The 21,702-nt window shown below is 43.7% G+C and overlaps 4 protein-coding genes across 4 annotated transcripts; 2 read left to right on the forward strand and 2 right to left on the reverse strand.

Moving 5' to 3' along the window:
• The first annotated feature begins 434 nt into the window (after positions 1-434).
• Positions 435-3,925, forward strand: LOC100836213 (cytochrome b5 domain-containing protein RLF). Its single transcript, XM_003579984.4, has 5 exons — positions 435-588; positions 1,517-1,883; positions 2,924-3,058; positions 3,193-3,243; positions 3,504-3,925. Exons 1-5 carry the CDS (start codon positions 550-552, stop codon positions 3,578-3,580), a joined length of 669 nt encoding a protein of 222 aa, XP_003580032.1. The 5' UTR covers positions 435-549; the 3' UTR covers positions 3,581-3,925.
• A 460-nt stretch (positions 3,926-4,385) lies between these two features.
• Positions 4,386-6,882, forward strand: LOC100836514. Its single transcript, XM_003579985.4, has one exon. It carries the CDS (start codon positions 4,723-4,725, stop codon positions 6,619-6,621), a length of 1,899 nt encoding a protein of 632 aa, XP_003580033.1. The 5' UTR covers positions 4,386-4,722; the 3' UTR covers positions 6,622-6,882.
• A 433-nt stretch (positions 6,883-7,315) lies between these two features.
• LOC100836828 (phosphoglycolate phosphatase 1B, chloroplastic) lies at positions 7,316-10,013 on the reverse strand. The gene is made up of 11 exons (XM_003579986.4): positions 9,608-10,013; positions 9,440-9,507; positions 9,242-9,334; positions 9,084-9,155; positions 8,907-8,978; positions 8,623-8,682; positions 8,491-8,543; positions 8,167-8,264; positions 7,975-8,074; positions 7,739-7,842; positions 7,316-7,644 (listed from the first exon to the last, which is right to left on the reverse strand). The coding sequence occupies exons 1-11, from the start codon at positions 9,858-9,860 to the stop codon at positions 7,538-7,540; spliced, it is 1,080 nt and encodes a 359-aa protein (XP_003580034.1). The 5' UTR covers positions 9,861-10,013; the 3' UTR covers positions 7,316-7,537.
• An 800-nt stretch (positions 10,014-10,813) lies between these two features.
• LOC100846681 (phosphoribosylaminoimidazole-succinocarboxamide synthase, chloroplastic) lies at positions 10,814-15,515 on the reverse strand. Its single transcript, XM_003581328.4, has 12 exons — positions 15,090-15,515; positions 14,915-15,016; positions 13,883-14,012; positions 13,703-13,795; positions 13,544-13,632; positions 12,956-13,036; positions 12,509-12,598; positions 11,939-12,028; positions 11,758-11,808; positions 11,540-11,586; positions 11,269-11,326; positions 10,814-11,194 (listed from the first exon to the last, which is right to left on the reverse strand). The coding sequence occupies exons 1-12, from the start codon at positions 15,399-15,401 to the stop codon at positions 11,138-11,140; spliced, it is 1,200 nt and encodes a 399-aa protein (XP_003581376.2). The 5' UTR covers positions 15,402-15,515; the 3' UTR covers positions 10,814-11,137.
• Between the last annotated feature and the right edge of the window lie 6,187 nt (positions 15,516-21,702).

The following is a 21,702-nucleotide window of genomic DNA, read 5'->3' on the forward strand; positions in this document are numbered from 1 at the left end:
GCCGTACGGCGATTGACATTACGTTGCCGTTCATGGCAGGTTTCCCAGAATTAGTTGAAAAGAATGGATTTAATTACTTCCTAATGCATCAATGTTCCCAAAATTGATTGCGAGACTATTTTAGATGTATGTGTAATGCTCTTTCCATCTTATATTAAATATCACAACTTTATCTAAGTGCTCGCATGTATCCGTTTAATTAAACGCGTCTTTACGTAACCCAATAGCGACGCTAGCAGTTGTGTTCCACGCGACTACTCCCCAGTTCCCCAACTTTGTCAGTTTCTTCCCTCTTCCTGTATTAATCCTGTTCCTGACTGACCAACCTGACCCAACGCGTGCCTGCTGCCCTAGACTTCCCGCCGGGCGCCCGTGTCGTCACCGCCGACGCCTAACTCCCCGACACATCCGCCCTCTCACGGTCGTCGTTCCCGTTCCCCCCCGCCCCCCCCCCCCCCTCCCCCCCGATAAATCGCGTCCTGCTGTCTGCACACTAGGTTCTGGATCCGCCCAGGGCTACCAGCACTCTGCTGCTACCTCGCGCTCGAGATGGCGGATGGAGACTCATCCGACTTCACCTTCTGCAAGGCATGTTCCATGTGTTATTTGTTCATTCAATCATTTATGTTGGTGTACATCCAAGGTCCTGTCGTTCAATCGATCTTGTTTTGGGGGACTCATGGACTGTTATGAACATAAGAGTAACCTTAGTCATTCAGAAATAAAACTATAAATCGTGATTGCGCAGACTTGTTACCTCTGCTTAGTCAAATATTGTTCTGACATCTAATTTTTGTTCTTCTGCAAGTTCTGACCATCACTAACCTAGATCTGCAGGGATAAATGACAGAATCAATCACAAGCATTAGCTTAGGGACACGGATTCACTTGTGTTGTTTCTATGTTGATATTAGTATAAAGCCCACAGGCCATAGGTATAGTTCAGATAATGCAGGGAGAAGTGAAGGGCTAACAAGAACATTTAGTGAAAGGAGAAAACGAAAAACAGATAACAGAACATAAGAAATGAAGTCTACTGAGTGTTCACTCTATGTAAATATCTGGTTAAATGTGTTGTTCTTATTTCCCTCTATTTGATAAGTGCTCATCGTGTGGGTGGGTGAATTACGCAATTGCTGTAACCAACTAGAAACATATGGCTTGCCCATTTTATTGGAGTGTTACTCTGTTACCTGCTTTTTTGTTACTCCCTCTGATCCTAAATTGTTGACTCAAATTTGTCCGAATATGGATGTATCTATTCTTAAAAAACGTCTAGATACATGTAATATTTCGACAACAATTTAGGATCGGAGGGAGTAGTTCAGAAGTTTGGATACCTCGGGGGGTGCTAGTCTGGCAGACATGTAGAGATTTGTTTACCATCTTCAATCCATCGAGTGCATTTAATTTCATCAAGTCATTTGGTTCAAGTATTCTTAACCTATGACAATGATTTTATAATGTGCATTTTATCCTTTGCATTATTGAAATCCATGCTTGTTTTATTCCCCAGGTTGACTATGCTGGAAATGATGATCATTTGGAGTCCCCTAATTCCATCCCCGTGGAAAGTATGGCACTTGAGGATGGTGCCGATATTTCAAAGCCTAAGAAGATCCAGGATGACAGGCAAACAGACAATCCATTTACTGATGGAAGATCTAGTTCCATATCAAGTCGTGTCAATAGCCTATCGCTTCAAGACTCAAATATAAAAGAACCAGTTGCACCAAAAAGTAGCAGAGAGTCTGTGCAATTAAATGTACCGCCCGAACCTAAACCTACAAAGAAACCTGCAGCACGGGCAAAGGTTCCTTTTGAGAAGGGATTTAGCCCGATGGACTGGCTTAAGCTGACTCGGACGCATCCTGATCTAGCAGGTAAATTGTAAAACACATTAGCTGATACTGTTTGTTGACCATTGATGTATTTGATTATTACTGGATGGCTTCATGCTAATTGTAGTCGTCTGACATAGTCACATAACTGAACTTGTTAATGTTTGTTACCGATGCCATCTCTTTTGTGCCAGCTGAGATTTGTTTTGTGTCCTTGATAGTACTCCCTCTGATCCATAAAATGTGTTGTCCAGTTAATACAAAATTTGTACTAGCTTAGTATAAAATGAGCGCCACTTTTTATGGATCGGAGGGAGTAGCTGTTAGCATTGTCACCTGTGATATATGACATTTCATATATGATATGCCTCATGCGAATCAGATTGTTGCAAACTTTCAATTTTACTGCTAACTGTAGTTTTATTTCAAGAAATTAAAATAGTGTAAGGTTCTCAACCATTATTTGTTGGTCGAACTGCAGATGGGTGCATAATGGGGGACTTTAGTTTTATACTTCCATTCTAACCAGATTTCGAGTTATTTGTTATGATCTTCTAGAAATTTGTTCTGAGAGAAGTTGGCCCCTTAGAAATTGTGTGGTGTAAGCAAGAAAGTAGTTGCGTCAGAAAAGACAGAAATGTTACATCCTGCATAGGTAACTGGCTATACTGTTTTTGTTTTTTGCGTCATTTGGAAATATGCGCCGCTTAATTGACAAGTAGAGTGACCAGGACCTGTTATGTGTAAGACGCTCCCTGAAATTATGCAAAACACATAAGTGGTCAGCTAAAGATGTTAGAGATCTGAAATGGACGCACAAATCCTTTTGCGTACTTCTTTTTAATGCTGTATCCACTAGATAGAAGTAAAGAAGCTTTGAGTTGCAAACAATAACTTCAATGTGGCAAACAATAACTTCAAAGTGTGAAATAATGCTTGTTCCTCTGTGCTCTTATGTAGTTATCTGTATCAGTTTCAGACTTGTTTCCCTCATGTTTCGCGCCCTGCTTTCTGTTTTGTTTTTGCTCAGTTGACCATACTGGCGTATGCTTTCCTTTTCTCTGATGTCCCTTTTTCTGTAGGGCTCAAAGGACAGACAAACAGGAGGTTAATATCTTTAGAAGAAGTCAAGCAGCATAAAACTGGAGATTGTATCTGGACCGTTTTGAAAGGTCGTGTGTACAATATTGGTCCCTACATGAAATTTCATCCCGGAGGTAACTTATAAACTTCAGAGTTTTTTGGCCTGTTTAAGTTTCAAAGCTAATGTTCACCCCTTAACATTTTTCCTTAAAAGTACCACCTGATTGTATATTAACTTCACTTTGCTTATTTCTTTGTACATTTGCAGGAGTTGATATGCTTATGAAGGCGGCTGGAAAAGACTGCACTGCTTTGTTCAGTATCCTTTTATTATTACTGTCAAATTTAAATTGAAAATAGCTTGCCACCTTTTTGTAGATTCATGCTGGAACACAACATATTTTAACATGCAAGTAGTAGCAGAACTCATGGCATATTCTATAGGTGCCCCATGGCCACATGATTAGCTTGGTTTTTGCAGCAACTTCTGCATGCTTTGCCGAGTTAAGATGATGATTGTAATCTTCAACTATTATATTTGTAGTTGCAAAAATTCTGTACTTCCTTGACTCCCTATAGATAAATATCATGCCTGGGTAAATGCAGAGTTCCTTTTGGAGAAGTGCCTGGTCGGATTCCTTGATCCCAGTGAGTAGATCATGCTCGTGCTGGTTCTTAGGTCCAGTTCAGTCCCAAGAAGATGATCTGAAGAATGTAAACAGTGTTTCGCTGCATTATAATGAACATAGATGATCAACATTTGTTTAGAAAAACCGAGGAAGGTAGAAACTTGATGATCATTCCTGTATACATAATTGTTACCATTGGTTGCTGGATAAAATGGAGAGAGAATCGCCAGCCCCATGCTGTATGTTAATAATGTAAAAGATTCAGCTCCTTGCGCATCATGCATGTTGGAGATGATCAAACGCTGTTGTATTAACTCGTTTCGGTAATATACTGGAGAAATCAATATATGGACCAAAACATATGTGAGACAAGTTTTGGTAGCAGTTACCGGAGAAATCAATGGACCAATTTGCTTGTGTAAAATCGGTTGTTTCGTGCAGCGCCACAGGCAGAATGAACGCGAGGGAACATAGAGGAATAATAAAGCAACAGCAAACTGCCGCCAACTTACATAACCTAAAATATTCTAGTTTCTGGGAACAGTAACAAATTGATTTCCTCGAGAGTCCAAGCATCAAGCTGGGAGGAAGCTGATACTGGTTGGTTGACATGTCGTCAAGTAATTTGCAATTTTGCATTCAGAAGTTGTTGCAGAATTTCCAGAAAAACTCACCCAGGAACGTATGGGGCGACCGTGCCAGAGAAACCGGTGAGACGCGACTCGACACGACGCCAGTAGTGTTTCCGGTTTCCACTCAACCATGTCCACCAACCGACGGGACGACCTTGCCAGAAACGAAGTCTGGAGCTGGAAAGGGGCCGGAAGCAGAACAGAAAACCGGAAGACCCTCTCAAAAAAAATAACGGAAGACAAAAGGAAAAGAAAAATCCTAGGGCAAGCGGCAAGCCCCCCGCACCGCACGCCACCCAAATTACCGTCTAGCCGCCTTCCGCCGGCGCCCCAGCCGCCGCCGCCGACGAGCCGTGCCGTGCCGGACAGTAGGTCCGAGCGGAAGTGGCCAAGGCGCATTATCTCGGCTGACAAGTCAGGGGGGCCGAGGGGAAGAATAAGAGGGAGAAGGGGCAAGTCAGCCCTCCCTCCCCGTTTGATCGGAAGCAATCCTCGCTCCCGAGAGTCGCCGGCGGAGCAACCGCTGATGCGGCGCTCATGGCGTCGGCGCTGCTCTCGTACCTCCAAAGCCTCTGGCCGCTCTCGGCTTTCCTGAGGCAGGACGACCTGAGCGTGTCCGAGCGGCTGGTGCGGGCGCTGTCCGTGCCGGAGGACACGAAGCAGTTCGTGTTCGCGATCCGGGAGCCCGATTCGCAGGGCTTGCTCTACATCCTTGCGGCGCAGAACCTGTCCGAGCAGTCCGCGTCGGACGCCGACCATCTCATCAGGGCGGTGCGCCCCAAGGCCGTGATCACGCAGGTCACGCACACGGCGCTCGACGACGTCCGGATCGAGGAGAAGTGCCTGGCCGACGGCGGGGCAGGCGGCGTGCCGGCGTCGCCGTTCCAGGTGATCAAAGGGTGCGTCACAGAGAAGAAGAGCAAAGATGAGTATGTGAAATCTGCCGCGTGTCAGGTCTTGCAGGAGATTTTCGGGGTCGGTTTCCACGGCCACCTGTTGGCTGCCAAGAGAGCAGCAGAGGAGACAGGATCATGTTTTCTCCTGCTCGGCTCTCCTTACGAGAGGAATTGCAATGCAGGTGGATCAAGCGACCAAAATGGCACGGATGGCAGCTCGGCTCAGCAATTGCAGAGTAGCTGCTTGCTCCCTCGGAGTGCCACTTCAATAGTAAGCTCCCATGATAGGAAGATATGCCTTGCAGATGATTATGGAGGACAGCTCATGAAGTTGCTAGTTCCAACTGTTAATTTGTTGATGTCCCAAGCTATCTCTTCCGATGTTGTTACAGAGTGCAAGGTGTCCGAATGTAAGCCGTCTGATGGATACGAGGCTCCACTTTTTGCACAGACAGTCTACCCTTTGCTCGCCGACCTTTATGATATATTTATCAAAATTCCGTCGATTGGGAGGGCTATGGCTTCTGCACAGATGCTGCTCACTCAAGTTCACAAGGGGAAGCCGATTTCCAGCGAGATGCTTGCTGATGTCTATGTATTTAGAATTGCAATAGAGGCCCTCAGAATAGGTTTGAACAATGCAGGAAGATGCCGCATTGACACCAGAGATAATCATGGTCCAGAAAAGCTGGATTTTGCAGAACTCCCTTCTGAGGAGAAGTGCCATGTTCTTCTCGTGCAAGCTCTCAGAAGTCAATTAAGGGAGTTCGGTTCTGTGGTGGCTGTAGTTGATGCCAGCTGCTTAGCTGGAATAAGGAGACACTGGAACACTCCTGCTCCTTCAGAGATCACAAAGTTAGCTGGCGCGTGCTTCAGTCATTATGGTGACGAAAATGATGACGATATCAATGAGCTGTCGTTGGAAGACGTTGTTGATAAGAGGAGCTGGATAGCTGAGAAACCTGTGGTCGCAGTTGGTGCAGGAGGAACAGCAATTCTTGGGTTTTCATCTTTGTCAAAAACTATCCAGGCTTCTGCCATCCTTAAGTTGGCTCCCTATAAGACTCCAGTGGTCTTAAAGTGTGGCTTAATGCAACTGCAAAGACATGCATCCGTTGTATTTAGCAAGCTCCTCTCTCACGGACTTGTCAGTGCTGGTTCAAAGTCATCTGCTTTTGCTTCAGCAGAGAAGATTCGAGCCGTGACACACACAGTAATAACATCAGTGGAGAGAACTAGCGTGTTGGCGATGCGAACGTCGTTCTATGAAATAATGCAAAGAAGCCACAACCGACCTTTCAGAATAACACCTTGGGCAACATTTGGTTGTAGTATGGCTGCGTGTGCTGGCCTCCTGATGCATGGAGATGGGATTGAGTGTGCTGCCGAGACGGCACCTTCTGTTCCCATGATTGCATCCCTGGGCCGTGGTCTTGAGAGCTTGCGTCTCACATCGCAGGAAGTGAGGCAAACAAGGGGCCATAATGTGAAGGAAGCTTTGCGAGCTTTGTTGAGCAACTTAAAGAAATCAGCAAAATAAAGGCTCAATCATGTGCAACTGAAACTGTATAGATTCCATGATGCGATTTTGCCATTAGATTGAGCTCTTGTTAGTGGTTACCATATGTACAGTACATTCTTCTTGTTTCACTGATACAAGAAAATGCTCGTAGTAATATATTGTGTGCACTTCTAGCATGAGCTTAGATAGAATGGGGACCGGATTTGATCATTCGTATTTGACCTTCTGTACATAAAACTACATAGCATACACATAATTTGTTATTCTATGATTTACCAACTAATTGAATCCCAAAAGCAATATCATCTTCAAAATGATATAAAATTGCTTGGGACATGATCTGAGTGAAAAATTATTTGCTACTCCCTCCATTCCATAAAGATTGGCACGAATTTGAACTAAAGCTAATTCAAATCCGTGCCAATCTTTATGGAACGGAGGGAGTAGTATTGTTACAGATATCCCATGAACAGTAACGCTTCTTCTCCTGGAACATTGTTTTTCACAAGCAACAGAATAATAACAGTGATCTTGCCTATTCTGTTTGCTGTTATTTTTCTTCTTGAGATCATATTTACACTCTACAGGTCTTGTGCTTAATAACATATTTCTGAGTGCCTGTTTTTGTTCATTTAATGTTTGTTTTGAGCGTATCCAGGAATATTTTGATTGCCATAGATCTTCTATTTCTCATTGTTATTCGTGAGACAAGGAAAAGAAGACAGGAGTATCAATTTGATATGCACTTAATGATGTATGTGCTTGCATGTAAACATTTGTCTCGCAATTACAATGAATGTTAAAAGAATACCATCTTGTGATCTCCTAATTGCTATACAAATGTAAGGGGCCTCGGCTCGCTATTCTCAACAGTGCCTGCTCCTGTTGTTCCCGCACCACTCACACCCAGCTAAAACAGTCCCTTCATATTTGTTCAGACTGTTGCTGCTTTGAGGGTGAGAAAATCAGAGATTTGGTTTGTGTAGAAATCTGGCTGGATCGTGTTGTCAGGGCTCTGAAGCATCTGCACAGAAGTCACACCTGCACAGGGTAAACGACTAAGTTAATGCTTATGCCAATTTAAAAATGGCCGAGCTTGCACTGGAGTTCAGGGTGAAGAGTATGATCAAGAAACCTGAGAGAACCAGAAGAGTTTTGCAGCCTCCGTTTTGGCCAAACAGGATGTCGGTATCCAAACGGTCACCTACCATGCATATCTGAGATGTTGTAATGCCAAATCTGCATCAAAGAAGATGAAAGGTTAAACCTCTCATAACTAATCTTGACACTCAGCTGCCTGATTCATACTTTCTTCCATGCAGATTTCTGGAAACAGATGCATGGAGTTGGATTACTGCTGCTGGGTCTTACTTCTTTGCCAGGTAATCCATCATGAATGTTGATGGCTTCCCAACAACAAGCGGTTCTTGTTTGGTTGAACCAAGAACAGCGCCGACCATCGACCCGCCACCTGAGCAAAGGTCAAAGGTTCATAATTTAAACGAGGGAAAGCGGTATGTCTCTCTCCGCAGATTGTAGAAAGAGTAGGAATGCCTAACTAACCTGCCCACTCTTGGGCATCTGTGAGATGGGTGACAGCGTCCCTGTTTGTTGCAATGAAAAGGCATCCAGGATTCTCACGTATGCAGAGTGTTCCATACCTTACGAAGTAAATGGAGGATAAGTTTACATGTGCGAAATGGATAATACCAAACTTCTGTAGATAACAAAGAGATAACATGTGATCTTGCTTTTGCATGTGTTCAATTGAATATGCAATCAAATGCTCATCTGAATTTCTACAAAGCCTCTTAGTAAAATCAGATTGGAGTATTTGTCTAAGCTTGTTATTTCGAAGGTGAGACAAGGGAACAACAAGGTACTTACTGAACTTTGTAGTAGTTAAAATAGCGATCAAATCCAACTACAACTGCTCCAACCTGTGACAAAACCAAATATTGTTACTGCAGTGGTCACATTTTCTTACTGTAATGAGAGGAGGAACATGATCATACTAACATCTTTGTCATGCTCCATGTAAAAGCCAGGCTTGAGCTCTATCTTCTTGTCACCATCTGTCTGCACAAGCACGAGGATAGTATAAGTGTCCAAAGTCTCACTCACTTGAATCAGTCAATGCTGATTTCAATGCAACATTGGCTAAACCACAGGTTGCTAACATGCTAAAATAAACATGAGTCTACAACTGTTAACTAATCATGAATGATGCAGACCGGTGGAGATCTCTCTTCCATTATATAAAAGGACTATTAATGAAGAAAAGAGTAGTCTTTGTTACATACAGGGCCACCGAGGTGCTGAAAGCCAGCCAAGTCCAGCTCCTTCAGAATCCCTTCCTCTCCAATCACATAGACCTGAACCATAAAATATGTAACTTTGCGCTTGAATTGTGGTGCAAAATCATATGCACTAATGCAATGCAGCCACATTTTCTGAAGATAATGACTGATGTGTATTACCTTCTTGTCTTTGGGGAAATCGATGGACTGCAGGTACGCAGCAGCCGCGAAGGATGAAGCAAATATCTCTTCCTGCACATTGATCATCCATGCGTTGTGAAGTCAATTAGCAGGAGAGGAAATTGATCGGTGCAGACTGCAGTTCATGACAGGAATACCTCATTAACACTCAGCCCAAGCGTCTCAAACTTCTTCCCGTACTGCTTCCTGGACTTGGTCGAATTGTTCGTCACGAACACCAGCCTCTTGCCCTGCACCCAGGAAGCAGTTTGACAAAATCAGCAAGGAGCCGTATGAAGTTTGAGAAGGTAATGAAATCAGTGAATCTACAAGAGCCATTACAGTTGACAGCAGACCTTTGATCTGAGCAGGTCGAGCGTCGCTGGCACGCCGTCGATCAGCTTGTCACCCTTCCAAATCACCCCTACGCCCGGCAGCAACAACAGCAAACGGAGAGCCAGTTAAATCAAGAAAGCTCTGGCCTACTCCCAACAAACCTGGAGTGATCAAGCGATCCGTCTCACCGTCGCAGTCGAATATGAACGTCTCGACGGAGTCGATGAGCGCCTCGGCGTCCTCCAGCTTCGCCGCCGGGACTGCCGCCGCCGCCATCACAGGCCGTCTAACGACGCAGTTCGGCGAAGCCGCGGCTAGGCCACTGCCCCGTTGGGTCCTTCCCCCGAAGGACAGGGACGGCGGCAGCGTCTGCGACGACGGGGTAGTGGATGAGGAGGAGGTGGAGGGGAGGAAGGTGGGGGAGGCGCGAGCCAGGAGCATCTCTGCTTGCTACTGCTTCGGTGCTCTCTCTTTTTTCGTTCGGAGATCGGGTGGCGTTTGGTTGGTGTGGTTTCAGTTTCGGCGATGTAAACCGTATGCCAAATTGCCAATGGATGTGTAGCCCAATATTTCTTGTGTTCCGTTGTGTTTGGCGCGTCCATGATTTGTGGATTTGTGGCCTTTTTTAGGGGATGTGGATTTGTGGCTGGGAAGGCCATTGGGGGCGGTGTGGGATTAGGCTGTGTGTTGGCTGGTGCTGCTGTGGCTGTAGTTCAAGTTGGCAGCGCGTGCACCTCTGTGTGTGAGGCTCAGGGGAAACAAGAGGATATGGAGAGAAACGGACGGTCTGGTTCTGTGTGTTTCGCCATGTACGCTTCGGCAAACTTGATTTCTTTTCAGGGCATTTGGCCACTTGGCTACTGCTGTTTTCCTAGGAGTGCTTCACTGGACAGAGCATATGTCTCGCCGGCAAAGCTGGGCCAGAACCTCGCCTGAGCGCGCTCGTAGGGGTCGGACGGCATGATGGGGTAGCCACATTTCTTGGAAAACGGGTTGTACCGGAGCAGCGGGTCGCTCTTGTTGGCGAGGTCCTCGTCGACATACTCGTACACCACGCCCACGCCCACGCCCTTCAGCCGGATGGCCATCGCGCACGCCCACATGGCCAAACACCTTCACGCCCTTCTCGGCCATTGTTGGAGCTCCGTTGCTGTGCCTGTGCTGCTGCTAACAGGTTTGGTTTGATGATGATCCCCCTCTTTTGGTCGTGGAGCAATCAAGATCTGGGTTGCCGATCGTGTCTCCCACACCGAGTAGTTTAATTTAATTCCAATATATGGTGACACGACCTGATGGGTCAGACGGTTATCTGTATGAATCTCTGATGTCTGAAGAGCAGCAAGATTTTGGACTAAGCCGGAATAGCAGCTAACACTGCATTTTTACACAACACGAAAAAAAGACGAAGGTTGCATGTTCCATTTATTCTTCTCCAAAGCTGCAGACATGGGGAAGTTAATACTAGTGGTCAGGGGAGCATGCCGAAAAGCTCACAAACAGAAACATGACCAATTATTCTATCACCATATCACATCAGGAGCTTTGTGTAATTCATTCACAAAGGCCGGGAGGATGGAGATTAATACAACTGCAATAACCGAGCATAGCTTCGGACGAAAATCAATCCAACCTTGGGAAGGATACATCTCATGTGCACATAGTAAGCAATAGTGAGCCTCTTGTCGCCATGAACAAGTGCTTTGTTACAGCATTCGCAATTATAGATTCCTTAAGGCTTGTGTCACGTTCCTTGATATCCTTTCATGAATAGGTTCCTGCTGTCAAAAAACAACGATTAAGTATATGTTTGGCTACTAAACCAGAGGCACACCAAATATCCTGTGAGTACCTGTATTTCTGGGATCTCGAACTTGGTATTTGTAATTGTTTCAAAGAGGAATATGTACCTGTAGTGCATAGTTATTAATTTATGCAGACAATTATTGAACTGCAACAAGATATGATCCTAAAATTATTAATTTATGCAAAAAATTATTGAACTAAAACAAGATATGATCCTTTCTTCAGTTTCATGTACATAAAGATGAACAATAATTTGATGGTTCGACAAATTATTCTGAAATGAAAAGGATTACGAGAAGCTATAGAATCTAGCATACCGCCAAGCAAGTTCGCAAACTAGTTCTTCCGGAGCTTCTGGTAGAACCTGTATTTCAGAGTAATTAATAAGCACACAACCCAACCAACATAACTGAATTGTCTGACATGTTGGAAAATATTGATTGTCAGTTCCATAATTAATGTGATTTATATTCGGCTCATTATGAAAACATGCTTAAGCAGTGTTAAAAGTAAACTGGGAAGGAAAGTGGCATACCGGGTCTTTGTATGGATTGCAATTATTCTTAAACCACAGCCTTAGGAACTCCTGGTGATAATTAGATCACCCCATCAGCATTTATACAAAACTTAATAAGTACGGTTAATGCCAGAGTTGCATAAGGGTGAAGTGTTCCCATCCCGTTAGATGTTTGTGTATACGAACAAAGGTAGGTTACCTTGTCAACATTTTCAGGTTCCAGACCAGATTTGAATCTCTCTTCATATGAATTAGCAATCCAGTATCGGCTGGAATCAGGTGTATGTACCTGCTTGTTAGAAATGAGAATAACCATGATTTTTGTCAGAAGTCAGGTAACAAATTAATTTCCGGGAATATAATACAGTTCTTCACAAAGAAAATATAAAAGTCCTGGGAACTCGAATAACACGACCTACTAACTTAAAGTTAGTGCAAACAGCTCATGTCTAGTCATAACAGGTAGAAGACATCATACATGATTAACATGAAAAGTACAAACTGTTACGTGTCTACGACTCTACATCAAAAGAAACGAAAAAAGTCAAGACCTAAATAGAAAATGATAAAACAATAGCTGTGTAGTGCACATTTCAGAAGATGTCTTTGGTGGATACAATTTCCAACAGGTCAAAGACATGGGCAAACAGTTTAAACGTGATGGAGCAATAACTTCATTGTGTGACTACCATGTTTATACACGAAACAGAAACCCTGTTAAATTTGGCACAAAACCTAAGAGAAGAAAAGGCAAGTCTGAAAACATAACCTCATCAATCAACATAACTGTGCCGTCTGCTGTTTTTCCAAATTCATACTTGGTGTCAACTAGAATCACTCCATTCTCTAAGGCCACTTGCTGCAAGAAGAAAAGTGAGTTATGAACAGGGTGTTAAGTCTATATTCTCTCAAAACAATTAGGCTACTGTAGTACATGCAATGCAAAATTGGAAATAAAATGACCATTGCCGCATATCATATTAAGTGGAAACATAACAGGGATCAAAATTGAATGAATTGGCGGATCAAATTTTTAAGCATTTCAAGCTCGATGTGGAAAGCATGGTTGGTCTAGTTGGTCATCAGTATCAGTCGTGGAAGCTAATTCTCTGCTTCAAACTTGGCAACTGAAGTCAACAGAGGAAGGTCGCCAGATATGGACCTGGTAGGACCTGTTACTGCTAGGTTGCTAGAAGAAAGATGACACAACAAGTACCTGTCCATATTCAAATAAGCTTAAAGCTTTACTTCTTGCTTCATCAAAATCTTCCTTTGACATTAGCCCTGACTTTATTATCTGCAGAATATCACGATACATAAGAGGCTCTTTCAACGAAAATAAATGTAAAGAAAGAAGGTGATGCAAAAACAGATCTCTGGGACAGTTTTGTCAGCAGGCATGCTTGAATAAAGGAAAAATTGGATGGAATGCACTACACTTTTGTGGTGAATCAGCAACATGGGCACAACCACACACGTATAGCCCCTAGGTTCCTGCCGCACTATTGTTTATGAATACCAAGCAAATGGAAACTTCTTTGCAAGCAAGACGAAATAGAGTAACCTTCCTGGCATGACAGAAAGAGGATTCTTGACTATTTCTCCATTAACTCAAGGTCTTTATATATAACCTAGGGCTTGGGCCAAGGTCTATAGTCGGAGTTACTTGAGAATAATCTAAGAACATCCATCTATCACATTCCTCTTTAAATTAGTGCTAGCTTGTAGGAGATGTAATCCGTACAGCAAATATTATGTGTGTTCATCATGGGAAGAAACATAATTTCAGAAAAGATGGGGAAACCTCATCAGGAGTGACAGGGACATCATGATCAGCAGCCTTAGTTGTTGGCGTGAGGATATTTGCTGCTAGCTTTTGATTCTTTACCATGCCTGCAACAAAGGGTCTACTCAAAAGAATGAATGGGGCAAATTATTACGGTGTCATTGTTGGTTATCATACCATCAGGAATAACATTTCCACAGTAATTCCTCACACCATTGTTATAAACTGTCCATAGTGATGTATCAGTGCTTCCAGTGACGAATCCCCTCACTGAAAACAAACTAATTGTTCAGTATTTTCATCAAAGATTATGCCAGGTACAATTGTAAACTAGTTGAAGCTAGTGATAGGTCTCACCGACAAATTCAACTGGAAAAACTGAGCACCTTTTGGCAATTGTCACATTCTTGTCAGGACAAGAGACCACCGCATTTGGAGTGATGTGCCTTGTCCTGTTGAACCACCAAAGGCTTGTCTCATTAAGAACCTGAAATAAACATTCATGTTGGAGCAAAACAAAGTAACTTATAGTGGATGCGACTTTTTCCTGATTCTAGCATATTCAAGTTATGCACTTCAATACACGGGGAAAAGAGAACGATGCATCATTCAGCTTAAAAACACTCTGCTACAGCAACAATGAACTTGAACAAATGAGACAAGCTTGTTAGATTTTCAGGTGATAACTACTTTAAACATGCAATGCCACCATTTTAGAAGTTTTTTTTAGCAATCACCAGGATGGAGAGGATCCCCACCTGAATTCATTATCTCGAAAGTCCCGGAAGTAGAAAGTTTAAAAGGGCATGCATTAGCGCGGGGAGAGATAGTCGCGCTAAAGCGTGGAGGCTATCCTTTGATCCGGAAAATTGAACCGGATAGACCAAAGAGTGAGATCAGATACAATATCCACTACAATGGCAACGGGATTAAGTATTACAGTACTACATTTCTAAAAACTTTGGCATTTCTCACATCGAAATCTTCCAAAGAATAATCAGAAGGATCTACAGCAGAAGGGTTTATTTGGAACATGAATTATCAATACAAATCTTGCATCATACAGAGTGGCCTTGCTACAGAAACATTACATCAGAAAATACAAGGTTGCATCAAATAAGAAAAGCAATGGCCGATGCAAACAACATGCTAGGAAGCCCAAATTGCGAATTGGCTTAATAAGTAGATGGTCAGTATGGCATTGGCATGTAAATACTGCTACTTCCTCCGTCCAACAAAGGATGTCAACTTTGATGAAATTTGAATGCATCTATACACTAAGTCATGTCTAGATACATCCAAATTTTGACAAACTTGAGACACCTTTTGTTGGACGGAGGGAGTACATGTTTATCAACGCTTCATGGTAGAAGATGAGGAGGAGCATACCTGCCCTTTAAAAGGGATGGAGGCAAGGACCCGGTCGAACGCGCTCTGACGGTCGGTAGTAACCAGCACCAGGTGCTCCCCGCTCTCGTAGACATCCCTTACCTGCGCATCACAAAAGTTAACGGTTACTCACTGGAACCTTTCCCCCAGCGGGCAGGCAAAATGGTTTACTCACCTTGCCTTTGGCGGCGAGCCGGAGCCCGGGGACGACGAGGTCGAGGTGGGTCTCGCCGAGGCAGTTGGCCATTGCGCCGCGCGCGGCGAGGATTACCGCGTCGCGGCGGGCCGGGTCGGCGGCGAGGAGGGACGGGGACGCCGCGCCACTTCCGCCGGCCGCGGCGAGGGGCGCGGTGCGGGGGCGGTGGGAGGAAATGGACATGGAGAGGTGAGTGGAGTGAGTGGAAGGCGAGGAGAGGGTCCGGGGGAGTGTTGTTCTGGGCGGGTTCGCGAGGAGGGCTACGGTGGTCGGCGGCGCGGGAGGAGGCATGGGAGGACCTGTCGGTGGGCGGCGGGCGCGCGGTTTTGCGGCGGCTCTCCGATGGCTGGGGGCACAGGCGGAGGAGCCAGTAGGGCAAGGCACTGCTCCCTCGGAGGGAGTATCAAGGGGCTGTTTGGTTTCAGCACACGACAAAACAATGAATTAGATTTGATAGTGGAGCATTTGCCAAAAAGTTGACTTTCATCTAAATAAGGATCAAATTTTTGTCAATGATCAAAAAATTGGTAGGATAACATTCCACAATCCAAACAGCCACCAAACGCCGAAAGCCGCGACCGCCCACGCGCCCACGCATCAGAAACGGCGAGTCAGCGGGAACGTCCAGTCGCATCGCGTGATTTCTCCGCACACCCGCGCTATACCTGGGCAAACCCTGGGCCGGGCCGGGCTTCATAAAAGTCCGATGGTCAAACCTGAAGCCCAAGCCTGGCCCGGCCCGAAGTCCGGAAAATTGGCATTTAAGTATTACAATTATTATTTTGGAATAAATAAATATATTTTTATACCTATTTTTTCTAAAAAATACTCAACTCAGGCCATTTTGGGATATTTTCGGGCTCTCGGGCCGGGCTTTGGATAGAAAAGTGAAGCCCGGGTCCGGCCCGATACCGGGCTTCGGCCGGGCCACCCATGCCCAGGTATAACCCGCGCGTCCGGCATGACACAAGCCCAACAAAGGCCCGATTCCGGAAGGTCTCTATTCTCTTTTTCAAGTCTAGGTAGCCCAGACACAATGTCAAGGCAATGTTGTATGACACGAATGTTCCATTTGGCTCGTGCGATCAAGAGGTTTCGGTATCCCCTCGCTACTTTCGTCGATCGTTTCGCCTAGGAAGCTTGGTCGATATGAGTAGAGCATGGGATCCTTCGTGGATGTATGCGATCGTATTTGGTCCAGATCTGTTCGAACATCTGACAGCATTTATTCACACGTCTCTCTTTTGGTCCAAGTCTCACACTGTTCTACCAGGTATTCTACTCACTCGGTCCAACAAAGGATGTATTTAGACGTGACTTAGTGTATAAATCATTCAAATTTAGTCAAAGTTGAGACATTCTTTGTTGAACGGAGGAACTAGAAAACAACACTGTTCTATCAAGGGACCAAAACCAGAAGTCCGTCATTTTTGTAATACTTGGACTTGAACTTGCACTTGATTTCCTAAATGGCACAAGACCGTCTATTGGGGGCTTTGCTTGCACATTTATCTGTATGAATTATCAGAATCTAGTTTTGGCTCATGTAGTCAGGTCAGAAATTATCTGGCATTGCTGGGAGCCCAACTTATCTGGCGCCTGAGGTTCTGTCAGGAAGCTATGCAGAGAAAGTAGATATATGGGGTGCTGGGGTGCTACTCCATGTACTATTGCTTGGTTCACTGCCATTTCAAGGGGGGCTCTCTGCAAGCTGTTTTTGACGCTGTAAAGACAGTTGAGCTTGATTTCCACAGTGGTCCATGGAAATTAATGCCAGTTCTCGGCGAGATCTTATATTAGTCGAATGTTGGATCGTGATGCCTCCTCTAGAATAACTGCTGATGGAGTTCTTAGTAAGTTCACACAAGTTCTCTTCAGACATTTCTTTATGTTGTATATTGTGTCTCTAGAATAACTCCTGATGGAATTCTTAGTGGGTTCGCACAATTTCTCTTCTAGCATTTCTTTATGTTGGATATGGTGTGAATGTTTTGGTTTTCTGATAATGCTAATTCCAGGTCACCCATGGGTCTTATTCTACACGGAATGTACCCTGAAGGCGGTAACTGCTAATTTGTGTGTCACTAAAAAGATTGGCCCCCAGTTTTCCATGGGACATAATTAGATCACATTGTGATTCGTTAGCTTCAGCTTCGTAAGGCCAGAGGTCTGAGGACCAGGATGAACGTGGTATAGTTGATGCCAGCAGCAATAAAACATGTTAGAATATCAGAGCCGAAAAGGACTCGGCTTTGTAGCCCTGGCATTCCCATGCAGCAAGAGTGCTCTTCAAACTTGAAGAGGAACATGTGCACGGCCTTCTGACACAACCCAATGTATACCTCCTGATTATCTCTGAGCCGAGGATAATTAGTAGGGTTTCCTGTGAGAGAAAATAAGTATTTGACATGGTATGATATAGATTGCCGTGATGCTGTTAAACCCGACGTGATAGCTGGTTATGTAAAATTTGTAAATAGAATGATCTCTCTAGCTAATTTATCTCTTGGCAACTACTCCCTCCGTTCCTTAAAAAATTGGCATATTAGTTTTTATTAAGACAAGCTTTTGATCATAAATTACTATATCAATGTGTGATTTATATGACATGAAATTAGTATCGCTAAATTCGTTATCAAAAGTACTTCATGATACCTGTGGTTTCATGTCATATAAATCACACTTTCACATAGTAATTTGTGGTCAAAACTTTGTCTTAATGAAAACTAATATGTCAATCTTTAAGAAATGGAGGGAGTATTTCAATGTTAGTACTCTCTCCGATCCCTTTTAATTGTCTCAAACTTGTCTAAATATAAATGTATGTATGCCTAAAAAGCGTATAGATACATGTAATATTTCGACAATTAATAAACTCAGAGAAATACGAGCACCCATGAAAACTTGAAACCGGATGGGCTGGTTTCACCACAAGGAACCAACCACCTGAACTACCCTCAGCTCTCACGAACATGTGAATTTGATTGAAGAATTCTAAGTCGTAGCACTTCATTATTCATTATTCAAATGCAGCACGGAGTAACAGAATCATGAAAAGTCCACCCGTTCGAGATTTTGTACTACGAATAATATCTACACTTCTCACGGTGTGGTTGTGTTTTCTGTAAGCCATCTTTTAGCAACTTTCTCGAAAGAAAGAAAAACAATGTTTAGTCTGTGTAAGAAATATAATGGTTTGTGGTTTCACATTGGATTTTTTTTTTTTTGCCCAAGGTCAAGGTGCATAGTCTTTAAAATGAAAACACATACAACATTTTTAATACTCGCTCCGTCTCATATTAAGTGACTTTCTATTGCATGTATTTAGACGTTTTTTAGGCATATATACATCGGGAAAGTGGAGTCCTTAATACGAGATGGGAGGGAGTATATGTGTTCTTTTCTTATTTATTTTTTAGAATTTACTTTGAACTTAATGTTCATGTGTTTCAGTTTTGCAGTCCCTTTGAGAAAGTAGCACTGCAGACCAGGTCTAGGAACTAGCAAGTGGCGAAGCCAGTTTCCTGTTTTATATGTAATCCATTCTCCTTTAAGGGATGGCCACTCGCTAAATATGCTCGAGCTCCACCACTGCTTATTTAGATGCTTGACAGCAAAAGCAAATAACGATTCAGAGAATTTATACCCCTGCGGCATTTCGTCGCTTCCTGCACAGGGAGGTCAAAATAGCATATGAAAGTGAAAGAAGAGAAGGATGCATAATAGAGTAGCACAATCAACCATCCAAAGTCACTCATGGAATCATTAGATCATGAGAATATATCTGTTTTGTTCGCATAATATCACATCGGACTGGTTCAGAGCAACCACTTGATTGTGAATGTCTGACTGCCAGATGTTGGTGGTGGCCGCCAGCGCCACATTGCCAGATGTTTGTTAATTGTGGGTGGCCAGATGTCTTGTGCCATCGACGGCACCCTAAGCCCAGGGGGTATAAGTGCCACTCGATTTTATTTTATTTTTGAGAAAAGAAATATGATATTAGTATTACCATTTTTTTTACCAAAGATATTGGTATTACCTATTTCGATGGAAACTTAAAAAATTGTGATTCTATCAACTAGTTAAAAAAATTGCTCAAATTTGATATGTGATTTGAAAGTTGGGCTACGGAACGGACATATGTTGGCCCTTACTTTTATCTACTCATAGCCGTCTTCTTTTTGACAGCTTTTTTTTAAAGTACTCATAGTCGTCTTCTTTGTATAACACGCTTCACTCTCGTGGCCACAGCCTTGGATCTTCTCTCTTGCGTCTGTGGTTTTGATTTTCTGTATATTGAAGGATGCCGCTTCGGTGATGTACGACGCAGCCACTAATGCATGGGACCAGAACATGCGTCAGTGACTGTTAAGGCACGAGCCGTACGGCACCCAAGCATGATCCTATATTGAAACTAACAGGCACGAGCCATTGAAACCTAGAGGTTCTAAACTCAGGCCATGCGACAACTTTTCATGTGGCATCCTCAAACCTTGCGGCCAATGCTTCATTTAATTTACTGGATGACCGTATTTTTGTACTCCAGTTGATACAAAATACTCCCTCTATTTAATATTAAGTGACTCAAATTTGTGCAAATATGGATGTCTTTATATCCAAAAAACGTTTAGATACATGTAATATGTCGTCACTTAATATGTGACGGAGGGAATACAAAACTTCTTCCTCTCAGTCATCTCTACTGGTCCATTTTTGTTTCTAAACTACCGAACTAATTTTTGTTCAATTTTTGTTCTCTTACACGCGCTGTGGTACATGCGGCAGCATATTGGCTCACTAAGAGGGAGAGTCGAGAACGTGCTGTGCAAGCGAAAACTCCAAAATGACCTACTAAAGAGACTTTGCTTAGTAGACCACATTCCAATCAGCAACAAATCTATGTGGAGGAAGAATCGAACAACTATATTAGAGCTTGACACAAATTTGCAGGTGTGCGATAGATGGAGACAGTCTTGAGAACTGAATACTTGAGGGATTCGACGGTGGCAGTCATTTATGAACCAAATGTAAACCAAACAAGTAAATAACCAAACAAGTCAAATGCGTTTCTATTTCCGCAGAAAAAAAATGTCAGATGCGTTTCTAATAAAAAAAGAGAACGCCGCCACACCGCTATACACGAGTCAATGGTGACGAAATGAGTTTCTGATAAAAAAGAGAACACCAAAGTCATGACTCATGACACAATCAAAGCCGTCCGACAGCGTTAGGTGCTCGAGGCCTACAAGGACTGCGTGCGAGCGGTGTGCACACAGACAAAGATGCTCTCCTCTCCTATCTCTTTCGCGTCACACAACGTTTCCTGAGTGACGTGGGACTATTGAAGTATCAATAGCTTCCAAGCAAACACCCATGTCACTAAATCTGACCAAAATTGACAAGCATTAGTTGCACGTTTCCCAATACTTGGTGACGCCAAATAAAGAATTTACTAGTTCATCCAAAACGGAAATCAGGAGCGATGGGTCTTCCAAGATCAACCACGGAAAGAACCGGAAAGCCTGGCGTTTGTAAACGGAGACCGGCAGTTGGGCGCAAACCCAGCGGTAACATTGAAACTGCCGGGACATGGGGAATGCGTTCCTGGTTTGGCCAAACGCAAACCGTAGAAATTGGCAAGGAACACCTTTGTATAACTAACAACTTGACCAAATCAAGGAGGTTACAAATGTCAGTACTTGCAATTGCAATGCACCGTTGATTGATCACTACATTTAGCATCTACTCCTAAAGTGTATAGCAAGCTATTTTTTGTCACGTCGAAAAAATGAACTTTTTTTATTTACACTTTACAGCTATTGTTCGCATATTGTCAATGATTATGCTACGTGAATAAACTTTATATTTTTACACTGCTGATAATATTTTGGTGATAGTGTATTTGCAATGTATATCTTAATTAGAGTATAAATTAAGATAAAATTCGATTGGTCGCATCGCAACCGCCCAAACGTAAAGCCGCTGGCGTATCACATAAAGCACGGTCGACACTCTTCTCAACTCTCGTGTTCCTCTCATTCTCTTCTTCATGTGCCGAAACCCTTTTCGCCTCTCGGCTCCAACGCCACAACGGCTTCTCGTGCTACCCCTTGATGGTCCTCTTTGTTTCCTCCGGCTGTTGCGCCTCCCCACTCGGCTACTCCACGTCGGGCCTCTTTGTTTCCTCCTGTTGTTGCGCCTCCCCATCTGGCTACTCGACGATGACGGAACCTACTGGGAACTCGGCCTCGGCCTTGAGGTGCACAATCGTCGACCGACATGTTTGCCCCTGTAATCGCGACCAGCACAGGCCCGTCTCTCGCTTCCCTAGGCTCTACCAGCTACACCATCTGTACTCCGAGCCCTAACATCGGCGACTGCTCGAGGGAGGGGGGCTTTCAAAACCATGTGAGTAATTCCAACCGGTATGATCAATTCATAACTAATTCTTGGCTTCTATTTAATTATACTTGTTTGGAGGCTTCTACATTAGCCGTGATGTTATACGCAACAACATTACTTGATTTAGACAAATTTGATGTTGCTTGAACCTCTGGATCCATCACAATTGGTTTTTTTTACATTCGAT

The sequence above is a fragment of the Brachypodium distachyon genome, chromosome 5 (genome assembly GCF_000005505.3).
Source record: "Brachypodium distachyon strain Bd21 chromosome 5, Brachypodium_distachyon_v3.0, whole genome shotgun sequence".
NCBI lineage: Eukaryota > Viridiplantae > Streptophyta > Magnoliopsida > Poales > Poaceae > Brachypodium > Brachypodium distachyon.